Here is a 27,302-nt window from a genome sequence, read left to right as displayed (position 1 = left end):
TCCCAGCCCAATGTTGTCAGACTACACCAAATTGTGAAGATTAGAACAAAATAGTAACAGTGAACTCAAGCTATTTTAGCAAAGCTTCATATGCCTCACCTGCAACGTGTTCTATCCCACAGAGCTAAATCCCAACACATATAAATATACGGGTGAAGGAGTAGAGCCCAGTGAGAAGTCATACTTTACACAGCAGGGTCAGGTATTATGTGGGGAGTCTGGGATTATTTATCTGGAAAATGTGAGTATTAGTCACTCTAGTTCTGCCATTCTAGTAACTTTTTATGGATGTAATAACCACAAAAACTACCTAACAGTAAATGTATTTGGTACAAAGTCATCTTTGAGAAGACAAATGCAAGACTCAGGCAGAACAACAGACATTATTTATTAGGGAGGACAGGTCTCCCTCCCTTCCCAGTCTTCATACCTATGGTTACAATTTCCCAGTTTGAGCCTCATTTCACAAAATGTTTCCACTTCCACAAGTATGACATTTATAAATCTTTCAAAATTCAGGCAAGGGAGAACCCTGAAGCAAATGGGCAGTTCAGGGGCCAATTGGATTTCAGATGGGGCAAATGCTCCAGTGTCCTGACCCTGGACTCTACTGGATTAAAGACCCAGCTGGACACTGTTGTGGAAACGCAAGAAAAAAATGGTCCATTTCACACCAAAAAGCATTTTTCTTAATGCAGGTATTTTAAAAATTAATGTATAGGCGAGCCCAGAGGACAAAAAAGTCTGCACAACATTTGACTCAGATAACAATGGAAAACAAACCAGCCAAGTATGACAAATTAATTGCACAACACAAAGACATATCAACACAAAATCAAGGTTTTGGTTTTGATTAATTCAAACATGAACTTATACTTCAACAATAGAGGGAAGCACAGCATTAATCTTGCATGGTGTTAATGCATCTTTAATGTCAACAGGTGCTCTTTTCCTGTAGATGAAGCTCAATCTTCTTTGCTGTGCTGTTTACAACTTTGGGAAAGTTTCCGTTACTGTTAACAGCATTAAGAAAACTGTTAACGTCTGGTTTACTGATAAGGCCAATATTCAGTTCAACATGGGGAGGGGTTCAGCTGAATGTCTATTATATTACATGAAGAAAGATCACACTTCTCATTCATTCAGGCATTCACCCATCGTTATCGATGACTGTCACTGTCTTTGTGCTCACTATTTCTATTGCACTTTTACCCATCCTGGGGAGGAATAACCCACATCTGTCTTACGTTGAATGCTGAAGAGAAGTCCAAGGGTGTTGTTCTTGGATTTCTCTTCAGCATTTGACACGAAACAGTCATATATATTGGTATCAAAGATGGTCCAGTTAGAATTAAATCCATATTTGATTCACTGATATGCATCTTTTCTAAATAACAGACTACAGAGAGTGAAGGTGAACAAAACAATTCCTCAACATTAATTACAAAATGTTGGGTTGTGTTAGGTCAGCCGTACTTTTCACTCTTTATACTGACATCTGTCTTATTGCAAAATGTCTTTCTGAAGGTAGGAGTAACAGACCAGACCAGTACATTCCGTAGTACTCTGATGACACAGTTTTAATTTCTCTCTTAATTAACTTCAGTAACCTGGACTGCACCAACAGGTGAGTGTTTTTCCTATGTTAGGGTTTTCATGGAGTGATTTCATCATCCGGCTCAAAGGACAAAGGGTAGATGGTATTACTATTTGCTAACTGTAAATTTCTCAGAGGCAAATTGTTATTTGTGAATCCGGGCTATACAAATACAATTTGATTTGAACATGTTTGGGTTCAGTGTGTGCACGAGTGGCTGTTTGTCCATCATGTGGCTCCACAGGGCACCCGCGTCATGCATGGAGTGTCCCCGCCTGTCGCCCGCAGATCAGCTGGCATAGGCTCGAGCAACCCCAGTGACTCTCACTAAGCAGAAAAAGCAGTTGCAAATGATCAAATGAATGAATGAGTGAATGCTTGGGTTTACTCACTTGTTTAGCATTCTGTTTGACAATGTGACTGCAGCTAAATTATGTTTTTTCTGTGTCTGGAATGCACCTTAAATTCATAGCAGCATACTTTTTCTTATCAAGACTAGAGGAAACTGAGAAACAAAGTGGCAAGAAAGAAAGTAGAAAATTACTTGTCACACCTGATTGTCCCATGAAAGCATATAGATCATTTCTGCCAAGACAAAGTTACAAATTGACATGTTGCATCCTTCCCTCTCTCTAGAAATCAATCCCTTGAAAGTCAATTTCCCTCACCCCACAGTCGATCTCTCGCTCCTTGCAATCAATTTAAATCACACTAGCGAGATCTTCCAATCAAGATTGTATTTCCTCAAATATATTTATAATGTGGTCTAAATAAAGTAATTCAGTGCTCTACACAATCCATACTGCATTTCATTTTAAGCTGAGTAATGTGTCACTTAAGGCTGCAAAGTCTGGCAGGTCAATAATAATGATGCATTGACTGAAAGTGGGGGCAGCAAGGTTGGCGCGGTGGGTAGCGCTGTCGCCGCACAGCAAGACGGTTCCGGGTTCACATGCCAATCTGTGTGAAGTTTACAAGTTCTCCTCATGTCTGCGTGGGTTGTCTCCGGGTTCTCCGGCTTCCTCCCACCTCCAAAAAGCATGCGCTTTAGTTTAATTGTCAAATTTCATTGTCAAGTTCCAAATTGTCCGTAAGTGTGAGTGTGCAATAAACTATGCAATAAAGCCCAACCTTAGACACTACTTTCAAATTATCACTGGAAAGACTCCATGAAATGCTGTAGAGCACAAACAAGTTTTCATTAAGGAGGATGCTCTAAAAGTATAGGTCTTAACGTCTCGTCTGCAGCTCCTTATCTGTCTTGTGGGTCACAAGTCTGCTGGAACCTATCTCGGCTGACTACAGGTGAGACGAGGGGTATAACCCTGAAGAGGTCATTAATTTCTGTAAACTTTTGTTGCCATTTTCTTCAAGTCCAAGAGAGATGAGAAGGACACTGATGAAAGAAAGAGGAGGTAACAAATACTGTGTCTAAACTGAAATCAAAACTTGGACTATGTAAATGACTCAGACTTATAAATACTTTGTTAATGTTTTTTTCTTAAGAACAAAAAAAAAAAACATGTATTAAAACCAGTTTCTGGCCATCTTTTTAAACTCCAGTGTGCCCACCTGGTGTCAGGGATCTGTCACCAGGAGACATCCTTAGTCTCATTCAGCAAGCTCTTCTGAGCCATCCATTCATCCATCCATCCATCCATCCATCCATCCATCCATCCATCCATCCTAATCTCTAAATCCTCCTGCCAGTGCGCTGTATGCTGTTGTATGTGTGTTATATGTGTCTGAGGAGTGTGCGATGCTCTCTCTCTCCCCAAAACAGGACTCTTTGGGGAGATGCCATTAAAAGAGTCTAATTAATCAGATACAACACAGCAGTGGTGCAGGTGATACAACCCCCCTGTAGTCACCAAACTCCCCAGGGTGCCACCCAACATCATTCTAGCACTGCAGCTGCTGACCTCCAAGAACTTTCTTGACTGTTGCTGGCATGAGTTTGTCTTCAATTGCACAAATGACTTAAGGTCCAGGGCACAATTTAGCCAAGGATAGGTAATTCCCTAGATGAATGTGGATCTGGGTCGGCTTACTTATATATTATAAACACACACACACACACACACACACACACACACACACACACACACACACACACACACACACACACACACACACACATCACACCACACACACATGCACACACATCCTCATTGCCCTCATGTTTAGGTCAGGATCAATAGGCTGACTGATTGAGTGAGGACAAATGTCTCTTCAGCACCCAGGATCCAGGTATGGGATTGAGTATAGAACTCGACAAATCAATCGATCTGACCTTTACGGGTCGATGATCCACTCAAGACTAAGTGAAGCATCCAACAGTTGAAATAGGTTCATTGTAAGAAATACATTTCTGTGGCCTATGGCAAATTAATTCAGGAGTGATTGACTGTCAGAGTTCTGAATTACATTCTTTAAGTGTATAGCATGAAACACTAAAAGTTCTGTACATTAACTTTTATTGTTTCTGAATGCACATTGTGAGAGACAGAAAACATTCATTTATGGAAAGATTTTGTGTGACTTTGTCCTGAAAGCATTCATGACAAATTGAATGACATAAAGTGACAAATATTGTTATTATTATTATTATTATTATTATTATTATTATTATTATTATTATTATTATTATTATAATAATAATAATAATAATAATAATAATAATAATAATAATAATAATAATAATAATAATAATCAGTCCTTTATTCGTCCCTCTTTGGGAAATTCTTTTTCACTTCACCCACACATGTACGTATATGTGTTATTTACACACGGGGGGTTACAGGTTACAGGTTACAGGTAATCAACACATTTTAGAACGATAGACACTTTGGAAGAGATGTCAACAGCACAGCATAGGACTTCTAATTAGACAGCAGAGACTATATCCTAATTATATAATAATGGATGCTTAGATAATTAGGTTTTTTTTCTGTCTTTGAAAGGTACAATGTCCCCTGTAATTGCTTCCTTCTGTTTTATTTGTCTTTTTGCTGTAGTTCATTAAGCACAACAGATAGAGACAGAGATGGAGAAGAAGTGAAGTAATAGAGAATGACACTGTCTTCATAGTTTGCATGGACAATTAGAATTTCCAGAGCTTGTTTACTCATTAGAGAAGCAGCTTATGCTGGAATGATGAGCTGATTGGTTGACACTATGAGAAGATAGGAGAAGGATTTGAAACTTATTCATGACTTAAGTACTCTTTATTTTTCATATTGAATGAATCTTGAATCAACACATACAAAAAAGAAGTAGTATGACATGAAGAGTTGAAGGAAGCAGTGTTATCCAATGACCTTGTTTTGTTGGGGCAGGGTAGTTTATTAAAAAGGCAGGGTCAAAGGTGGGCTGGACTATTGACTGCAGAATGATCATTGGATTCTCTGATGACATGTAGTTTTTCTCAACAAAAGAGAAATACACACTTTACAGCTAGGACGTCAAGGTTAGTGGATGCATTACAAACCAGTCTCTCAGTGTCTTTTGAATCTCTCAGGAAAGCCCTCAAGCTTTAGTTATTGATGAAAAGAGAAAAGCAGCCCGGGTTCATCTATATCAGCTCATTAGTGGTGATGTAGAGTTGGCTGATGTTTCTGAGACATGAAGGTCGAAGGGAAAGGGAGCCCTGGGACCCAACTTTTGACACAGAAACTGCAGTTTCTCTGTGCATCTCAACAGGGTGCATTTCACAAGCAATACTTCACCAAGCTCTATTAGCTCTGTGCTAGCCAGTCTGTAATGCTGAATGAGTATAATTACCTGAAAGGAGAGAAGAGCATGTGTGATGGGGCTGCCTCCACACTCCTTAGTGCAGTTCATCACTGCACAGCAGATTATTGAGTAACATAGTACAGATAGGTATAGACAGCTGTTGGTCAGAAGTGAATTAAACAGTTAACCAGCAGATCAGTGAAAATGTGCTGTTACTCCATTGGAGCCTTTTTTTAAAGCACAGATCCAGTTTAACCAGTAATTAATCTCCAGCAACAGCTAATATCCTCTTGTCATACTGTTTATTACCGATGAACTGGACAAGAAAAGACAAAGCAAGAAATTGCCAAGATATGCAGCTTTTGTCAGTGTGCTGTGTTTCTAGGGAAATGAGGGATCTTGACTTGAAAATGAAATAAATTATTAAAAACTGTATTTATACTTTGCAGGAATATTACAGTATGTAGTATGAGCTGGACTCGTTTTCCTTGAGGTCTTTCTCATTATTCAAGAGCTTTTCAATTTTCTAGGTTGTTGCAACAAAGTTGTTCGTTTCTGCTGACACAAATCAATCTAATTACCGTTGTGGATCTGCAAGTAGATATGTCCCTAAACATACACATACATGACTGGTGATGATACTCTGTTTGTATGTTGTAATGGTATAATTGTGGTAGTATTAGCACTACAGATTTTGATTGAAATAAAGTATATGGTCGGGCACAATATATGATCAGACCAGTCACTTGATGTGCTTATGGAGTGGACTACCCGCACGTTTGGGGTCGGAACACCTTTCAGTCATTTTTTCTGGGTATTATAGTAGCGTGCCTTGAACACACTCCTGTTTCCATGACCTACCAGTCTTTTACTTTCAGAAAGGAAATGTGGATGTTTTGAAACATACATAAAATGGAGGCTTGTCTTGGACAAAGAGTTATGGTCCTAAAATTGCTTTTCAAATACTTTTTGCGGCAACAACTGCTTCTCCTGAATCATGGTATTGCCATGCTTAGCTGGTCTGGCTGCAGATGGATAAGAGGGGTCAATTCCAGAATACTTGCCAGGGTTATTATGTTCCCGTTCCAAGCCACATACAGTAAGTAGAACAAATTGATTCTCATTCAAAGGTAATAGTTCATAATTATTTGCTGATATCAGAAAGGGTCTGGAAGCAGGAAATGGTACTGGATGGCTTTTTTTTCTGTGTTTCCTGAGTGGACCATTGATCTAAACTGATGCAATGTCACTGGATGTTAGCGAAGGTGCTGCTGTCACAAGTTTTCTTGTCATTTAAAATCAAACTTTGAGGAACTCTGTACAGAATTCTAATAAATTACCTGAAGTGGTCTTTATGAATCTTTTTTTGGTCTTCTGGACTGTGCAAGGACAGAGTTATCCAAGGCCTTTTCAGTGCTTATGAGAGAGATCAGGAAGCTTTTCCCAGAAGACCTCACAGAGGCACTGATGAAAGACACTTTAAAGTTTGTGGGCAGTTATGTTCAAGTGCCCATCTGCTGCAGCCTTCGATTTGTCAAATGCTGTTGCAAACATCTTTCTTGCCAAGTAGCGAGTGAGCCAAAAAAAAATTTAAAAAAAATTGGTGCTTCTTCACAGGAGTCTGAAAAGTGGTTGCTAAAGAATTTTCTGTAAAACAAATCTAATGCCAAACAGCAACACATGATAACTATAACTACCCTTTTCTTGTGTGTGGATGGGTTTTTATGTACAAGTACATGTGGACCTGGTCAATCGTTGAAAGGGGTACTCATCTATTGCATGAGGACAAAATATGTGATTTTTGTAGTCAATATTTTAGTTTATTCAATTTTATAAATTTTATGCAGAATTTGCATGTTAAAATGTTAAAAAGTTGTGAGGATTTACCAAAATCATTGATTTGAGAAATACATAATCATTTTGTAATTTTTCTCAAACCAATTAACTCTTTGGCTGCTAGCCATATTCAGATCAGAGATCCGTATAATGCTTACGGTTTTAGGGAATTGTGACTGATTTTTTTTTTTTTTACCCACAGAAAAATTGTGTTCTGTAACTATTGAAACACCAAAACTTCTATCTTTCTTCAGGAAATAAATGTTTATTTACACCTTTTTCTATTCTTTAGAACCCAGCAGTAGAACATAGGCTGGTTTCACCAAAACAGCGTTTGTAACCAAAAAAAACTTGGAAAACGAGCTTTTTGTGAAAAGCTGTGTCAAGCTGAAGAATCTAATATTTTTTGGCTTTACTGACACAGCGTAAAATAACAAAGGAAAGACAATATTGAGAAGACGCTTAAGATGAACAAATAATATTTTTTTATAAATATGTATGTATGTACCGGATATACGTATGTATCAGTGTATGAATGTATTAGATCAGCATTTGACAGAAACAATATTTTTATTTATCTATTTTTTTAGCTGTAATAGGTTCAGCAAATCTGCTGTGGTCCAAGGGTTGCAGTGACGGAATGTAATTCGAATCTCTATCTGTTCAACCGCTCAATGATCTTCGTCGTTTTTTTTCTCACAATTGTGATACTCTATCTCCTTAAACTACCACACTCATGAACACACTCATGTACACACACCTGTGGTGTGTGTGCCTGTGGTCACATGGCATTGAACAGTCTAGCTCTGCCCAGAAAGGCCCCGGGTGGAATCAGACCAGGCAAAAGCAATAACCACTGCGCCACCATGCTGCCCTATATGGTAATTTTAGGATTGATTATTCTTTTCATTATGGTATAGAGTTTAATATAAGTATAATTGTTCCATGCAAAAATATAATAATAGTTTTTCAAAGTTTTGATTTCATATCATAAGGACATTAGTTAAACAGACAAACTGCCAGAAAGGACAGTGAAGGTTTGACTTCAATTCAGAGTTCACAGAACTCAATTTAAAAATTAATTTGCTGGTTTTCCTGTGTTGCATCCTCATTTCACATGCAGTACATGGCTGTGACAGTTGGTGAGCTGTTTTAAATGCACACAATGAGACACATGCTGCTAGCTTAACTCTGGCACTCCCTTTACATGTTTTGCTTTTTCATCCTGAAACCAGCACCGCCAAGCCCAGCTAAAAAAAAAATAAAAAAAATCCAGATAACTCCCTGAGTTGGCAGATGACAGACAGCCTCGGGGCCACTCTATTACAAACAAACAAATCAACAGCTCTGGCAAAACGTGTCCTACTGGATATCTCGTCCTGCCAGTCAGCTCCGAGCTGCAGCTCATGTTTCTCTATTCCGTGTGTGAGAGCAAGAAATCAACATGTAATCATATTCCCACTGTCTTTGGCAGAGGACATTAGGGGGCAACATGGAATTGAGATGACCTCGCACAGACAAGGCGCACAAGAAGCCAAACATATTCAAATAATTTTCTATTTTTATTTCACACCATCTACAACAAAAAATCTCGAAATTAAACTCGGCAGATATGACTGACATTCATCCAACTCGATTAACATTGTGCATTTACCGTTTAGATATTTTTTTAAATAGAGTAGAGTAATGTTTTACCTCCTTCAACCATTGCTGCTGCACTTGTCCACCTGTTTGTCGACTGCCCTCACATTGCAGAAAGACCTAATGTCTCAATCCAATCCAAGATCACTGCTGTAATTTGTCTCAATCTAAAGGTTAAGCATTATATTTTATGGTAACTGCACTGCCAAGGGCGCCGTTGCCCCCTGCTGTTCTCATTACTTACTTTACCGAAAGCACTAATGTGGATAACTTTCTCCACATTTCAGCCTTAGGGGAAGAGCAGGGTGCTACAGCATTGATGAACAGACACATCATGATAGTGATTGGCAATTAAAGCTTTAAAACCACATTTAATTTCACATATTCATTGAAAAAAGGGAATCAATGTCAACTCATAATGAAAATCAAAGGAATAGTAACATTTTATATTGCAGGGAGTCAAATGGTGGAAACACAACCTGGTTCCAACACTGCTGTTATCAAAAATACTGCTCATCGATGAGAATCTACTGATATGTGTATCATAATTAGGATATCATTCATTATATGGTCATACTTTAGGCTAAAGTACATTTTATTTATTTTGATTACACTAGTTATATGTGCTTACCTCTTCCTGTATCAGTATATTCTTCTTATCAAAATTGAGTCAAATGGGTGATGGATTATGGCGCTGATATCTGGCTGTTGACATATAAATCAAAGCCACAAATATTTTTTGTATGGATTAAAGATGTGTTTTTTTTTCAGACTCAATACACTATCACAAAATATATGATGATACTCTATTATATAGTATTTTTTTTTCCAGTCACCACTAATTGTATTCTTAGCACAATGAGGATATCATGGAGGGATCAATAGCTTGCACATATAGTTATGTTGGTTAATAGATGTGACCTCAGTTATTCATCAGCTTGTATCTGCACATCTTCAAGCCACCAATCACCAGCTGTGGGTAAAACAAACACAGTGTAGGGACTCCATCATTGGACACAGTGGATGGGTTGAATCATGGGGGGAAAAGCACTAGCAATAACACAGATTACAGCCTTTGGGTGTTTATATTTCCATCCATTAAAATATAGCATATTTGAAATGTTTAAAGACCGCTGTTCTTTTGGTTCACACAGAACATGGCAACTGCACTGTGACGAAATGAGAGTGTGAAAATGATAATGCACATATATTTTTCTCCTCACTCTGCATTGTGCACCTTGGCTCTTTGCTTTCCTCATATGCACAACTTCATCTGTGGCTGTCCCAGGGTCAGGGATGAGGTTGCCCCATTTAATTACAATTGTTTAAAGATAATCTCTTATATGTGTGTCTACTGTGCACACTTATATGTGAATACATCTGGTCTTGGGGTTTATGCACCCTTAACAACACTCAATAAAAACACTATGTGGGCAGAGAAATGTGTTTAGTTTAATGTATATATAATCAAGGTCTAATCCTGATTAGTAAACTGCAAGATTTTCTATGTCTGTGCTGTATTTAGGCATGTATTAATATTTAATCGGATATTAAGGGTTATCTTTAAATACAGAACTATGTGAAGGTGATGCAGAGTGAACTATACATAAAACTTGCAGTTTCATCAAGTACTGTAATTGATAATGGTAATAAAGGAGTGTCAAACATTAATTACGTCAACAAATTTTAGGTAATTAGAATACACACATTCAAATTTAAATAGAATACAGACGATGTGTTTACGCAGGAAAAACAAAACAAGTTGTGGTTTTTTTTTGCATGTGTACTTAATAGACAGAGATATGTCCTGCAGGGGACAAATTCATGATTTGAGTGTTGAAAACGTTCAACTTCAGCAAAATAGTCCATGTTGCAGGGTTTTTCAGAGAGTGGGAACTTTAATTTTAATGTTCTGGGATTAAAAATATGATTTATGTTGACTCTTTGCAGATGCACCTAAAGTTGGATGTTTGTGCTCTGTAGACTGCTGACCAAAGGGGAATGTACATTACTTCAAGAATGTATAGAGAAGACAGGATGAAAAGAAGAGTCTCTGGTGACTGCTGAGTTCAGGCAGAGGATGAACTGACTTCTAGCTCATACACACATCCTTCCTTGTTTGCTGGCTTGAGGCTAATGTACAGTAAAATATTCTGCTGGCTTACAGCGAATAAACACTTGCATGAGCAACATGATTAAATATAAATCAAGCATGCGAGATTAACTTGGTGAAAAGCTTTGCTTTCAGTCTGAACATCCCATTGCAAGGAGGTGTGTAAGTCTCCATGTACCGGGCCTTTTCACTACCTCAATGCCTTGTGGTTGGTTGGATGGTTGGTTGGATGGTTGGTTGGTTCACAGAATTAAAACCTACTGAGTGGGTTTTCTCCACACTTGTTTGATGTAAAATGCCTGGGCCATGAAAGCTAAATGTGTTAATGTGTTTATCTGCATCAGCGAGTTATTCACATCAGTATAGTGGAATACAAGCACACACAAAAACAAACACATACATATATATGCTATAGATACATATACAGTCCACCCTTGTTACTCGCGGTTAATGCGTTCCACGAACCACATGCGAATAACGGATTTGGCGATATAGTGACAAAGTACTCATCTTATTATTTACAGTAATTTAAACATTTTTGAACCCTCCCCATACTGATATTAAACCACTTTCTATCTGTATTACATTTTGCCACACTCTCATCGACTGTTTAAAGGACTTTTGTGTCTCATGGAAGTGTGCTGAGTTCCGAAACTCACAAAACCAAGCGCACTTCCAGATGCCGTCAGCCAATAGAATGCTCATACGGTATCATGTGACTAACTACCAAATATCTGCAATGAGGTGCAGTCGCGAGTGTTGCGCGAATGCACGAGAGGCACACTGTATGTGCAATTTGTCATTTGCAGTGTCAAACAGGATAATATACAGGATGGGCATCAATCATTTCTCCAGTCCACTCACACTAACTCCTTTCTTTTACCAGTCAATATATTTCACTTTTCCAATTTCATTCAGCACTCCACCTATCTGAGGTCAGTCTTATGACTCATAGGAAAAAAGCATTTAAGGAAATAAATAGACCTTTCTGTCTCCCTCCATTTCACCATCACCCTGTGAGATAAGATGACACAGACTGTTTTCTCATCTTCTAAGGTATGAAAATGAATGATGCTGGAGGCTATGGGACATTTGAAGGCCAACATGATGATGCAGATGACTGGCTAGGTGAACTGTCTTCAGCGATTTACCTGAGAAGACTTAATGAATATTAAAATCTCAAGAGGAATTCATAGCAAACTCCCCATACTGTGTATGATGTTGGCATTCAATGAAGTGATCAAGAGCAGTGGTGAGGCTTTGTTCCAGTATTATTAAATGAATAGACAGTGTTTACAGCTAATACACAATACACCAAAATGACTGAGGCTTGTAGAAAGATTAAATTTCCCTGTCAGGAGGGAATGTGATACCTTCGTCCTTACCTTCCTCCCACCCCTGGGGACTTCCTGCTTTCTTTTGAGTTTTCTCATTTCTTTCTTCGTGCAGGTTACCAGCTGCAACAATGCTCCATGTGAACTCTGGGACACCCTCAATATCCCGGTTACACGCTCTGCTTCTGCCAGGACATCGGGGATCTAGTGAAATAAAGCACATTTACATTGCAACTAATTTAAATGTACTTGAGCAGTGGCTGTCGTAATGTTGGTGCCAGACAGCACTTAGACTTAAATCAACTTTGAAACTTGTACCAGATTCAACCATTAAATAAATAAATTAGATTTTATAACATTAGGTTGCAAACTAATAACATGTGAACTACTTCTTCTTACTCCTTTTCGGATAGTGCTCACACCATTCTGGTGTATTTATTATTGTTTGTTATTGTTATTTTGTTTTGTTATTCAAAATACATGAACTCATTCATTTGTTTATTCATTCATTCATTCATTAGTTCATTCGTTCAATCATTATCTAGTTAAATATCAAATACAAATAGATATGCACATATTGAAAAGAACAAGACCCCAAGATAATTAAACTCCTCCACTTGGGTCAGCTTTGGGTCATGACCAAAAGGACAAAATCCCAGATACAAGCGGCTGGAATAAGTTTTCTCCATAGAGTGGCTGGGCGCACCCTTAGAGATAGGGTGAGGAGCTCAGTCACCAGGGAGGAGCTCGGAGTAGAGCTACTACTCCTCCACCTCAAGCGGAGCCAGCTGAGGTGGCTCGGGCATTTGTTCCAGATGCCTCCTGGACGCCTCCCTAGGGAGGTGTTCTGGGCATGTCCTACCAGGAGGAGACCTCGGGAAAGACCTAAGACATGCTGGAGGGACTGTGTCTCTCGGCTGGCCTGGGAATGCCTAGGGATCCCCCTGGAGGAGCTGAAAGAGGTTTCTGGGGAGAGGTAAGTGTGGAGATCCCTCCTGAGACTGCTGCCCCAGCGACCCGGCCCCGGATAAGCATTTGAAGATGGATGGATATTGAAAAGAGTAGGCATACAGTTAATTTGTACATATACGTGTAAACACAGAAAATACTCCACCCATTACATTTCTTGTTGACGTCTGTGGCCATTTTTCTGAAGGACTTAAACTCAGACCCAAACAACATGCTTCTGGATTCTGGATTTTCTAAGAAAAAAGTTTTTGGTTTGTTTTCATGGGAAAGCATTATTTTAGGTGACTGTAGAGTTGTAATTTTGCAAGTCGGTAAAACTATATATAGTTTACCATAGTTTACACATATGATTTACACATATAGTTTACACATATTTTAACCATAATAGTTGAAAATGTCATTTATTTTATTAATAAAATATTTTTTGAGTTTTCTGTGGAAAGATGATGTTATGATGACTTTGAAAACTCACCTTCTCCACAGCATATTTGGAAACAATGTTCCCTCATCTATGCTCATCTAAGGAGGAAATATTATTCTATTGGAGGACATTTTCCTTATGATTCTTTTTAAATCTGTCCTTCAAGGATGAGACAGTTTCTGATGTCATTATGCTTGGCTAAACTCAATTACTTTTTGTTCATTTGACATCCTGTGATATTACATTTGCCAGGTTCGACCTAAAGTCCAACATGATCTTGCATGGCTTGAATGGCTCCAATCCCTCCAGTATTGTCATGCTACTGTTGTTATAAGGTTGGAAAGTGTCAAAGTGACCCTGCCAGAAAGTCTTCTGTTCTGAATCCAAACCCTGTTAATCTTTCTCAGATATTAATGATGTGCTTCTCTCATTGTAATTGGTATTTCAACAATAAAGCCAAAAAAATAACTGCTTGAAAGAAAAGGAGCTGCTGTTTCTGAATGCAGCCCCATCGCAACAAATGGTACAGAATGATCTCTGCTAAATCTGCTGGGAAGGAAAACTGAAAGCACCAGCAAAATATTCCTATGAGTTCTTAAATAATACCAAGCAAAGATGATTGGAAGAATAAAATACAGCACAAGCATTTCAAAAGACCTCGTTCAGTCTGAAGGGGAAATGTTACGTTTAATTAGATACATTGCCAGGGGAACAGAGATGATCAAGTAGACACATAATGTTTCTGCAGCACTATTTCTTTTTGTCCTTTTTGATTTAAACACCATAGTTTCAACAAAAGAGGAATAGCATCTTTAACTAGAATGTGAAAAGACTGTTTCAAAGCAGTTGCAAAAATCTACGGGTGCCAAAGACAGCATCATCATAAATTTGCCAACAACTTTAAAGAACAGAAAGGAAACAACAACAACAGGCTCAGGGAGGAATGCAGTTTTTATTGAAAATCTTCTTTAGTTTGCACAACTTTGTGCTGTCAGCCTACAAAGGAAGAAGATACAGCTTTAATTGCAGCCTCAATATTGGTGCACGGTAACACTTTCAACTAGGAGGAACACAAATGCATCGTCCATGTACAAAGTGCAGTTGTAAAGAAAAAGAAGAGAATAGGAGTAAAACTGTGTGCTGTTATATCCTCCCTAGGAAGAAAATGAAAGGCCATCCCTCCCCCCAGTTATCCTTCCTCCTTATCATCTCTCTGCCTCTGTCCAATCCTCTGCTCACAGTGGACACACCTGATATAGACTCATCCCCACGTCTTGGCTCATCACTTCAAATTACTTCTCACACCAGGGTCTCGTGCAGATAGACGAGACTTCATGTCATCTCCACTCTTCCGGTTTTGTGCTTTTATGTAACACAATACAGTGGTAATACAGAGGGGTTGATGGAAACATCTAGACTAACTCATGCACTTTAAATTAAAATATTACTACTTTAAACCTATAAAGTCATGAAAATGTGTTTGAATGCAGCCATTAGGCCTGTCACCACTAGTGTACATTTGTTTGCACATTTTATTTGTGTTAAATAAAAAGTGAGCAGCGTGGTGCAAATGCACAATTGGCACTGCTCTGCCCTGAAGTAAGAGGTTGAAATTGTCTGGGAATTTTCTGTGTGGAGTTTGCACCAAAAACATGTGTATGGATGAACTGACTCTAAATTGCATATACACATGAATTTGATGTTGATTGGTTGTTGTCTTAAACTAGTGACACGTCCAGAGTGACCCCTTACTCAATGACAGCTGGGATAGGCTCCAGCCTACATTGAACCCAACAGGAAAATAAATGATAAGGAGTATATGGTAGATTATAAATGAATGCCTGACAGTAAACCTCACATAAAGATTACAAAGTTGTCATGGCAGTACAATTATTTGCATGAAATAGCAGTCCACCATCCTGTCTGACTAAGGTAATACCATAATACCATGAAGGAATCTATTCTTTATGTCTGATCAGCTTGGCATGAATACTTTCCAAATATACTACAACAATGCTGAATGCGGGCGGCACGGTGGCGCAGTGGTTAGCGCTGCTGCCTCACAACACGGCGGACCCGGGTTTGAGTCCCGCTCTGTGCGGAGTTCGCATGCTCTCCCCGTGTCTGCGTGGGTTCTCTCCGGGTTCTCCGGCTTCCTCCCACCTCCAAGAGCATGCGCTTCAGGTTGATTGGCCGGTCCCAAATTGACCATAGGAGTGAGTGTGTGAGTGAATGATTTGTTTGTTTCTATGTGGCTCCGCGGTGCACTGGCGTCGTGCCCGGAGTGTCCCCCGCCTCACGCCCTGAGACTGCCAGGATAGGCACTGGCTACTCCGCGACCTGCGTTAGCGGATGAAGCGGGTTGGAAAATGACTGACTGACTGATGACAATGCTGAATGCATGAGAAACATCATTAACATACCAAGGAAACTGACTGTCAGGCTGGGAAAGTCATTGTATCTCACCAAAGTGGGATTCATAAAAGAAAAATAATAAAAAATAAACTTGGTTCCATACCATCTTTACATAAACCTGAACAATGTCAACTGTTCCCTCCACTGGGGCCACCTACAAATGTCATATAAATATTTAAAGTATTTCTGCCAACACAGATAAACTACTCACTTCAAACAACATGCCATTAGTCATACCTCCTGCAACTGTAACTGATAGAGGACATAAAAATATGCACAATGTTTATGCTTTGATAAAATAGTTATTTTTGCAAAGGTAAGCCGACTCAATCAGTGGTTGTTTTAATTTTTTATTAAAGCAGCAACAACAATTCAGGTGTTAAATGGGTTAATTTTAGAAACTGGAAGATTCAGAAGAAAAAAAAAAACAACGAGAAAATGTTCTACTTTTAGCAATCTCTAATTGTAATCTCATGATCAGAGAAAAATGAATGGATTAATTCATCAGCCGACAGTAGAAAGAACATCAGTGCTAATTTAATTGCTGTAAACTATAATGGACACTGTATTTGCAAATATCCTTCACAAAAAAACACTAAAAGGAGGAAGTGTGTAACACTAAGACGGCCTTATTCCACTAAAGCATGTTGTTCAGATATACAACAGATTCAGTCTGGCTAAGTACAGCTATGGGAAAGTACTTTTTCAGCATTTGTTGGCTAATTAGACAGTGCTAAGGTCTTGGAAACATTCCCATATACTGCCTGTCTGTAAGGATTCAGAAGCAATTTCATTGATTCATTGTATTGATTTTAGAGCAATAGTACTCATTCCTTCTTTCAGTGAAACTTTTGGTCCTGAATATTAGTTCACCACACAAAATGCTGACGCCGCACTTAAGGACAAAAACCTTAGAATTTACTGTGCTGCTGTTCTTCAGAGGAAAGACTCTAATAAAGCACAGACAGCATTAATCGTGTCAGGCAGACCTGCTGCATCAGTTTGAATTAACTAATGTCACAATGGCACTTCTTGAATCCGTACAAGACATGATTTGGGCTGTTGATTTTAAAATTTGATTAAAATATTTCAAAGTCAAATAGCTTCTCTGTTCCTGTCAAATACATTTTCTGTTGGATCAACATACAGTTAAATACATGTCACTGACTTTTGATACAGCAGCATGGTGTGAGACATTCAGGCTGTAAATAAACTGGCAAAAGTGAAAACTAACAAAAAGCTGTGTGGAACTTAATCCTTATTCAACCTATATTTAAGATACCCTAATGTGCAAAATATACAAATATTATGTGGTATTAGTGTAATCTGCACTAATATTTTATTTTTAACTATAAAATAACTCTTGTTCTGAGGGTACTATTTGTCAGTCATGCTTTCTTACCTGTTTTTGTGAAGGTAACCATTCAATATTAAGTGCATATGAAATTTTTAACAGAATATTCTACATTATGACTCTCATCAAATATTTCTGTGTTTAACATTTATTACGAGATTTAGAATGAAGTCTGAATAAGCTATCAGTGAATTGAGGCATTGGACTAAATGCTCGAAGAGAGTCTTACCTAATGAGGTGGCATTGAGGATGCATTAGACTGGCCTTCAATTACATGGCTGTCCACTTGAGGAGGCAGCTGCTTTCAGGCAAATCATAGAGGCAGTCATTCCCACCCACTTAGTACCAGTTAGGGTAATGGTTGCATGCTCAAAACTTGTAATTTGGCAAAAAACATTGATTTCAGTGGCTCATCACAAATGAGGACCTTGAGGAGTGATGAGATGTGGAGAAAATGAAGTGTCCAAGGTTACAAGGTTTTCCTTTCCTTCAATTAATGTCTACCTAGTGCGGCTCGAATAGTGCAGTGTCCAGTGACTTGAAGAACTTATTTGTTATGATTCATATAGATTCAAATAATATATTTAAATTAAAGTATATTATACCATTCAGTCATATATAACTATTTCATCGATGAATGGTTCATAGTGGCTTCCATTCATTTCTGTCTTGGCCGTGTTGATTGTATAATTACAATTAGTATAAAAACACAAATAAAGACATTTCAATTCAAATATGTATGTGCTATTTTCCTTACATCTATTTTTTTTACACTCACACTGACACAGACTTGAGTTTCAGGACTGTCTGGTGACATTTTTCCACCCACCCTCAGACATCACACCGATGTTTAGTCATATAGAAATGCACTTGGCATTTGTTGCAGAGCTACACATGTCAGTGAGCTGCCAAACGGGCATGAGAGATATGATTCAACTGTGGTGAGCAACATGTGCGTCCTCCGTCCAAATTCGCCCACATTCTGCATTGCAAAGTGACCCAGACCTGAGGACTGAGGACTGGTAGAAACAGGACCGAGCTTCTGTGATTCAAATCGATTTTCATCTTTGTGAAGCTAGATTTATTTGCCCTTTAGATCACGTTACAGTATTTTCCTTTATGGTTTAAAGAACCACTTTTAGGAAACAGTGTGATAAGCATGTACTTGATACAGATTAATTAATGGAAAACAAATCTGGTGCTAACAGGAAAGACATTACATCATAAGCACTAACTCTTGCAGGTGTGAGCAGTTGTAGAATAATCCTAATGGAAAATTGGTCATAAAGTAAAATACATTTCATGTGCTATTTTTAATTAAGCATGGGGAAATTACATGATAGTCAATGATTCAGAGGTGCTGCTGATATCTGTTTAAGACTACATACTGATTCTTTTTGATTCCAACAAGACCTCCATTTAAAATACATGAGATCAGAATTTGTGTTAACACATATTACCATTTAGTAGTAATTAGGAGGTTACTGAGGACAATCTATAAGTGGCCTTGTGGTTGTAGGACATGATCATGCAGAAGAAAGCAGTAAAAAGTGCTTAAAAGGAGCTGATGTGGAAGACGTGCCTATGGAGACTCATTGCACCAGAGTTCAAGAGTCAACTGTCAATCTGTCTGAGACTAAATAATCCAGGTTGTGAGATTTCATAGGCTAGGGACAATGAACTGGTGGTCTGTGGGTCATGCTATAATATTACTCTCTTTTTTACATGTGTGTACTCTTACGTAGGGTGGCTCACATCCCTCTTAATGCAGACGTCCTGCCCCTCACGTGCTGTCCCACCCCTGTGGTGTCTGTCTGCCCTGAATGTTTGTTGTCACCTCCTATTGTCTGTGTTCCTCCTCCTTTCTGCACCAGTTTCTGATGTTTCCTTGTGTCGTGTTTACCTGCTCACTTCCAAAGGGTTGTGTAAGTGTAGGATATAATGTTGAAGTAACCCCTCTTTGGCATGAGTTTGGTCCTATTTTCCTCCTGGTATTGGTTCTTACCGATAAGAGTCAAATACGGTGTGTGTGTGTGTGTGTGTGTGTGTGTGTGTGTGTGTGTGTGTGTGTGTGTGTGTGTGTGTGTGTGCGTGTGCGTGCGCGTGCGTGTGCGTGTGTGTGTGTCTGTATGATGATGCACAAGTAAACCCTATTCACACCACCAGCATTTAATGTCTAGCGACATGTGTGCTTCACATTTCCCTGATACTTTTTCCAAATTATAATTTACCTCTTTTCAAGCAAGAAGTACGTAAACTTTTTTTTTCAAATTATGTTACTTTCACTTAAAATAGTCTCTTTTAAGATACGATGGTTTCATTACGAGCACCTAATTGAATTTCAAACATATTACAGTGATAAAAAAGTAACTTTTTTAGTCAGGGAAATGTTCATCCTGACCGGCTCTTTTGACAATGTTTTGACAAAGCATTGGCCGGCAACCAAGAGCATCTTTTGGCAGACACAATGGGAAAACGTTATTGCTATTTCTGTAAATTGGTAAATTGTTCGCTTTAATTAAATTGTGCAATGGTGTAATTAAAGGGTGAATGAAAACCATGTAATGTCACACAGCAGTATTATTACATACTTAATTGTTAGACTAATCATGTATTTGATTTTGAATGAATTGCCTTCGTCCCAATCATTCTTTCATTCATTCATTTTCCTACCAGTTTCATTCGCTTGCGCGGGTCAAGGGGAGCTGGAGCCTATCCCAGCTGGCATAGGGCATGAGGCGGAGCGAACTCTGGATGCGACTTCAGTGCACCGCAAAGCTACACAGACACATATTAACCCCCCCCCCCACACACACACACACACACACACACACACAAAATCACTAACTCCTACGGGCAATTTGGAATGGCCAATTAACCTGAAGTGCATGTTTTTGGAGGTGGGAGGAAGCCGGAGAACCCGGAGAGAACCAACGCAGACACGGGGAGAACGTGCAAACTCCACACAGAGTGGGACTCGAACCCAGACCCGCCTTGTTGTGCGGCGAGAGAGCTACCCACTGCGCCACTATGCCACCCATGTCCCAACCATCAGTTCTCAATTCTGGACGACTTTGTGCAGACAAAAGGTGACACTGAACTGTAGCCCTTGTCCATATTTGGAAGTTCTTGTAGTTCACCACCCATGAAATGTGTGCCATGCATGTTTAGAGCTCGATATCGATGCATTGAGCTTTGTTTACCTGACAAGAACTTCTGAGAAGAGCCAAACACAGTAAATCAGCATGGTTTTTCCCATAGTCCCACATTACTGTCTTTTGTGAATGCATAACTTTTTTTGTGTGCTGATAAGATTTTTGTAGAACACAGAATGTACTTGTACATGCTCCAGATTACATCACAAATTGTAATTACCTGTACTATGAGGCAAAAGTGATTAGTTCTGTTTGTCTGTCCGTTAGCACAATTACTCAAATACTACTTAATTGATGTTGCTGAAAATGTTGTGGAAGAGTGACGCATGTTCCAGGAAGAATATGTTATGTTTTTGAAAGGATCTGGATAACAGAGCGATTCTGGGATTATTTTTTTTTAGTGTCTTTAAAATTGGAGGGCACAAGCTCAGAGGTTTAGAACATCATGTTTTATCATTTGTTTTCATCAATTATACTCTTAGAACTCGATGAACTGTTAAGAAGGAGAAAGTGGCTCATGGAAAGACCTATTACATTTGTAGATCTGCAAACAAAATTGTGTTTACATGATTATGTTTTCTTTCAGGGCAACAATTTAACTTTAGGGCGGCACGGTGGCGCAGTGGGTAGCGCTGTCGCCTCACAACACGGCGGGTCCGGGTTCAAGTCCCGCTCTGTGCGGAGTTCGCATGCTCTCCCTGTGTCTGTGTGGGTTCTCTCCGGGTTCTCTGGTTTCCTCCCACCTCCAAAAGGATGCGCTTCAAGTTGGTTGGCCGGTCCCAAATTGCCCGTAGGAGTGAGTGTGTGTTTGTGCATGGTTGTCCGTCTTTGTGTGTGGCTCCGCAGTGCACTGGTGTCATGCCCGGAGTGTCCCCCGCCTCACGCCCCATGCCAGCTGAGTTAGGCTCCCCTGTGACCCGCTACAGCGGATGAAGCGGCAGAAGATGAATGATTTAACTTTAAAACCACAGACTTGCAGGTAACATCTATCAGAAATTGTGTTTTATAGCTAATGATTACATTTTAGTACAAATTCAGCCATTTGCCTTCCTACAAAAAAACAAACAAATAAAACATCTGGATCAATCAGAGATATTCACATATTTTCATGCTGGAGAATATAAAAACAGTTAATTTATTTATTCATTCATTCATCTTCTGAATCGTTTTATCCGCCGTAGCAGGTCACAGGAAGCTGGAGCCAATCCCAGCTGGCTTAGGACGTGACGCGGAGCAAACTCCAGGCACGACGCCAGTGTGCCGCAGAGCCATAAAAACAGTTGCTGCATATAAATAATAATATGAAGGGAGAAGGACCCTTTGGAAATGCTTATAAGTTTTGTGATGTCCATATGCTCTTGTCTCATTGGTTAGGCGTAGGGAAGGTCAACATTAATGAAGGTCACAGCTGGAATAATTTTGAAGTTTGAATGCAACTAACTAGCAGCACTGAACACCAAGGGTCACCGTTCATCTACTGGGCAGCAACTGTTTCTCAAAGGAAACAGGACATGTAGAGAATAGAGGTTTTTACAGCTCTACCCCTTTAATACTAAAAATAGTTACCGATTTCAGTGCATGAAAGATTCAATCGCACTCACTCAGTGGATAATACACAAGAGTTATTCTCAGAAAAGCCATAAAAATAACCAGTAAACTGAAGTGATGAATATGCAGTAATCCCTCGTTACTCACAAACACTGCGTTCCAAATTCCACAAAATTTTGTGATATTGCGAAAAACTGTTATTTTTTTATTTACGGTAAATTAAACTTTCATGAACCCGCCCTATACTGATATTAAACCATCTTATACCTGTATTACCTTTTCCCACACTTAAAGATTGTTTAAACGCATTTAAGTGTTTCTTTAATACACGGAAGTGCGCTGTGTTCTGTGTGTCTCGGAACGCAGCGACCCTCTGGATGCTGGCAGCCATTAGAATGCTCGTACCGTATCACATGACTACCTACAAAAAATCCACAATGAGGTGAAGCCAGGCATCTTGAAGCACAACTACGCGAGAGAATACTGTATGTATTGTTATAGTAGGAAAGAGATGTGGTCACCTTAAAATGCTGCCACTGCTTTTATTATTTTGTCACATTATGAAAGAGATTTAGCCTGTTGATCGGAGTGCAGTGGAATAGATGCTGAATCAAAAGCTTCCATCTGCAGGAATAGAGATAATATGTCAAAGTGTTTAATTCTCCGCCAATACACACCATTAATTTAGTGTTATCTCATCTGAATTCAATCCCATCAGCCCTATGACCTCACAAAATGCTTCCAGACAGCTGTATTGATTATAATCATATCATTATTGTTTTTAATGGTTCTGTAACTCAAACAGTGTTTTTGTAGTCTTAATGACATGACGTCTGGCACTATGTTTCCACGATAATTACAAAACCACACATGAATTTTAATATCTCGGATATAGTGGTGACTGATTGACGTGATACTCACAACATGATTTTACAAAGCCAAAAATTAGGATGTTCAGACAAAGGTATATAAACTTATACTTATACTATATACTTAACGGTATATACAGTGCGCCCTCACACATTCGTGCATCATCGCTCGCGACTTCACCTCATCGCGGATTTTGGGTAGGCGGTCACGTGATATCGTACACGCATTCTATTGGCTGATGGCATAAGGAAGAGCACTCGGTTATGTGAGTCTCTGAGTCATGTGAGACACAAAAGTGCTTTAAACAGTCATAATACAGATAGAAAGTGGTTTAATGTCATTACGGGGAGGGTTCATGATCATTTAAATTACCTTAAATAATAAGATGAATAGCCCCTCCCTGAGTCATCACCATATCGTGGTGGAGGGGTTTGTGTATCCCAATAATCCTAGGAGCTAAGTTGTCTGGGGCTTTGTGCCCCTGGCAGGGTCACCCATGACAAACAGGTCCTAGGTGAGGGACCAGACAATGGTCATCTCAGAAACCCCTAATGATGAGTACAAACAATGGAACACGTTTTCCCTTGCCCGGACGTGGGGCACCTGTGGGAGGGGCCATAGGGGTCGGGTGCACTGTGAGCTGGGTGGTGGCCGAAGGCAGGGACCTTGGCGATCCGATCTCCGGCTACAGAAGCTGGCTCTTGGGACGTGGAATGTCACCTCTCTGGCAGGGAAGGAGCCCGAGCTGGTGTGTGAGGTTGAGAAGTTCCGACTAGATATAGTCGGGCTCACCTCCACACACAGCTTGGGCTCTGGTACCAGTCCTCTCGAGAGGGGTTGGACTCTCTTCCACTCTGGAGTTGCCCATGGTGAGAGACGACGAGCAGGTGTGGGTATACTCATAGCCCCCCGGCTTGGCGCCTGTACGTTGGGGTTCACCCTGGTGGACGAGAGGGCAGCCTCCCTCCGCCTTCGGGTGGGGGGACGGGTCCTGACTGTTGTTTATGCTTATGCACCAAACAGCAGTTCAGAGTACCCACCCTTTTTGGAGTCCTTGGAGGGGGTGCTGGAGAGCGCTCCCACTGGGGACTCCATTGTTCTGCTGGGGGACTTCAACGCTCACGTGGGCAATGACAGTGAGACCTGGAAGGGCGTGATTGGGAGGAACGCCCCCCCCGATCAGAACCCGAGTGGTGTTCAGTTATTGGACTTCTGTGCTCGTCACGGAATGCCAATAATGAACACCATGTTCGGACATAAGGGTGTCCATATGTGCACTTGGCACGAGGACACCCTAGGCCGCAGTTCGATGATCGACTTTGTGGTCGTGTCATCGGACTTGCGGCAACATGTCTTGGACACTAGGGTGAAGGGAGGGGCGGAGCTGTCAACTGATCACCACCTGGTGATGTGTTGGCTCCGATGGTGGGGGAAGATGCCGGTCCGACCTGGCAGACCCAAACGTATTGTGAGGGTCTGCTGGGAACACCTGGTGGAATCCCCTGTCAGAAGGAGTTTCAACTCCCACCTCCGGCGGAACTTCACCCATGTTCCGGGGGAGGCGGGGGACATTGAGTCTGAGTGGACCATGTTCCGCACCTCCACTGTCAAAGCGGCCGACCACAGCTGTGGCCATAAGGTGGTCGGTGCCTGTCGTGGCGGCAACCCCAGAACCCGCTGGTGGACATCGGCGGTAAGGGATGCCGTCAAGCTGAAGAAGGAGTCCTATCAGGCCTTTTTGGCCTGTGGGACTCCTAAGGCAGCTGATGGGTAACGGCTGGTCAAGCGGAATGCAGCTTTGGTGGTTGCTGAGGCAAAAACTCGGGCGTGGGAGGAGTTCAGTGAGGCCTTGGAGGATGACTTCCAGACGGCTTTGAGGAGATTCTGGTCCACCATCAGACATCTCAAGAGGGGGAAGCAGTGCAGCATCAACACTGTGTATAGTGGGGATGGGGCGCAGCTGACCTCAACTCGGGACGTTGTGACTCGGTGGGGAAAATACTTCGAAGACCTCCTCAATTTCGACGACACGCCTTCCCATGAGGAAGCAGAGTCTGGGTTCTCTGAGACGGGCTCTCCTATCTCTGGGGTTGAGGTCACTGAGGTGGTTAAAAAGCTCCTCGGTGGCAGGGCCCCAGGGGTGGATGAGATCCGCCCGGAGTTCCTAAAGGCTCTGGATGTTGTAGGGCTGTCCTGGTTGACAAGCCTCTGCAACATCGCGTAGATGTCGGGGACAGTGCCTCTGGATTGACTGGGGTGGTGGTCCCCCTTTTTAAGAAGGGGGACCGGAGGGTGTGTTCCAACTATAGGGGGATCACACTCCTCAGCCTCCCTGGCAAGGTCTATTCAGGGGTTCTGGAGAGGAGGGTCCGTTGGGAAGTCGAATCTCGGATTCAGGAGGAGCAGTGTGGTTTTCGTCCTGGCCGTGGAACAGTGGAGCAGCTCTACACCCTCCGCAGGGTCCTTGAGGGGACATGGGAGTTCGTCCAACCAGTCTATATGTGTTTGTGGACTTGGAGAAGGCGTTCGACCGTGCTCCTCGGGGGGTTCTGTGGGGGCTGCTTCGGGAGTATGGGGTACCGAACCCCTTGATAAGGGCTGTTCGGTCCCTGTACGAGCGATATCAGAGTTTGGTCCGCATTGCCGGTAGTAAGTCGGATTTCTTTCCAGTGAGGGTTGGACTCCGCCAAGCCTGCCCTTTGTCACCAATTCTGTTCATAACTTTTATGGACAGAATTTCTAGGCGCAGCCAAGGCGTTGAGGGTGTCTGGTTTGGTGGCCTCAGTACTGCGTCTCCGCTTTTTGCAGATGGCGTGGTACTGTTGGCTTCATCAAGCCATGATCTCCAACTCTCACTGGAGCGGTTCACAGCCGAGTGTCAAGCGGTTGGGATGAGAATCAGCTCCTCCAAATCTGAGACCATGGTCCTCAGTCGGAAAAGGGTGGAGTGGAGGAGTTCAAGTATCTCGGGGTCTCGTTCACGAGTGAGGGTACGATGGAACGGGAGATTGACAGGCGGATCGGTGCAGCGTCTGCAGTGATGCGGACTCTGAATTGGTCCGTCGTGGTGAAGAAGGAGCTGAACCTAAAGGCAAAGCTCTCGATTTTCCTGTCGATCTACGTTCCTGCCCTCACCTATGCTCACCATTGGCCGTTCCAAATTGCCCGTAGGAATGAATGTGTGTGTGCATGGTTGTATGTCTTTGTGTGTGGCTCCACGGTACACTGGCGTCGTGCCCATAGTGTCCCCCGCCTCACACCCTATGCCGCCGAGATGGGCTCCGGCTCCCTGTGACCCGCTACGGTGGATACAGCGGTGGTAATCTGAAGATGACTGACTGAATAAGATGAATAGTTTGTAGTTTGTTAATTGCAGAATTTGTTAATCGCGTGAGATTCCTGGAACGCATTACCCGTGAGGAATGAGGGCGTATTGTACATGTGCCGTATAAGTACTGTAGAGATATATAAATGCCTTTAAGTACTGTAATTCTGAGGCTCAAATTGGCCACTTATTGCTTCCTGAGTTTTATTTCCTACTAGAGAAGGTTTATTATATGAGTCATGAAGCCCGAACCAACTTAATGAACATCATGCTTGCCATGAAAAGGAAAGAAAAATGAACAACAAGACTTCAAGAATGGCCATCTGGTCAGGGTCAATGAAGTTTTCTAAAGACATGAAAAATAATAAAGAATATGTGGTGATAAATTAATCATGCCTTTCAATTGCAGGAGCTCCACTTGTGGATGTGGTTGAGATCACTTACAGAGCAGCTTCCACTTTGTGAATGATCCCATTTTAATAACATTTAACAGCTTATCACTGAATGCTAAGCCTATAAATATTGTTACAATTAATGTCCTTGAATTAAAGGAAATGCAAAAATACTGGTAAATTCACATGGCTAAGCAAAGCTTTCCAGAGTTGCTGATGCTTCTGTCTGTGTTAACACGTGTGTGATTCCGTTAACAACACTATAATGACACCGTGACCCCTACTTCATTAATCAGAGCAGAGCATGAAGGGAGCAGAGTTTGACTGATGTGTCACCTTTCACAGCCAAATGTCATTGTGATGTAAATCAGTTGTGTCACCTGTGGTCTGATTCCAGTTGTGTACATTGAATATGTTTTGAAAAATGAGACGCTGAATGAGCAGAGGCAAGTTTTTAGTTGTCAAATAAATTACCTTAAAAATATCTCATTCTGGTTCAAGAGGAAAAACTGTGAGATATACTTCCCTATGAAAGCCTTTAACAGCCATAATGAGCAGGTTGATAATCTGATACAAAGATCCCGAACTGCCCTTATT

General features: G+C 40.9%; 1 protein-coding gene across 1 annotated transcript in view; it reads right to left on the bottom strand.

The window, feature by feature from the left end:
• The window catches only part of alk (ALK receptor tyrosine kinase), a 394,873-nt gene that overhangs the window by 217,155 nt on the left and 150,416 nt on the right, over positions 1-27,302 (bottom strand). Inside the window, exon 3 of the mRNA XM_068338207.1 lies at positions 12,296-12,460. Within this exon, the coding sequence (XP_068194308.1) occupies positions 12,296-12,460 (165 nt within the window). The remainder of the gene's footprint in view (positions 1-12,295; positions 12,461-27,302) is intronic.

This window comes from Antennarius striatus, chromosome 17 (genome assembly GCF_040054535.1).
Source record: "Antennarius striatus isolate MH-2024 chromosome 17, ASM4005453v1, whole genome shotgun sequence".
Taxonomy (NCBI): domain Eukaryota; kingdom Metazoa; phylum Chordata; class Actinopteri; order Lophiiformes; family Antennariidae; genus Antennarius; species Antennarius striatus.
Note: the sequence above shows the minus strand (reverse complement) of the source record. Positions and strands in the feature narration are given on the sequence as shown.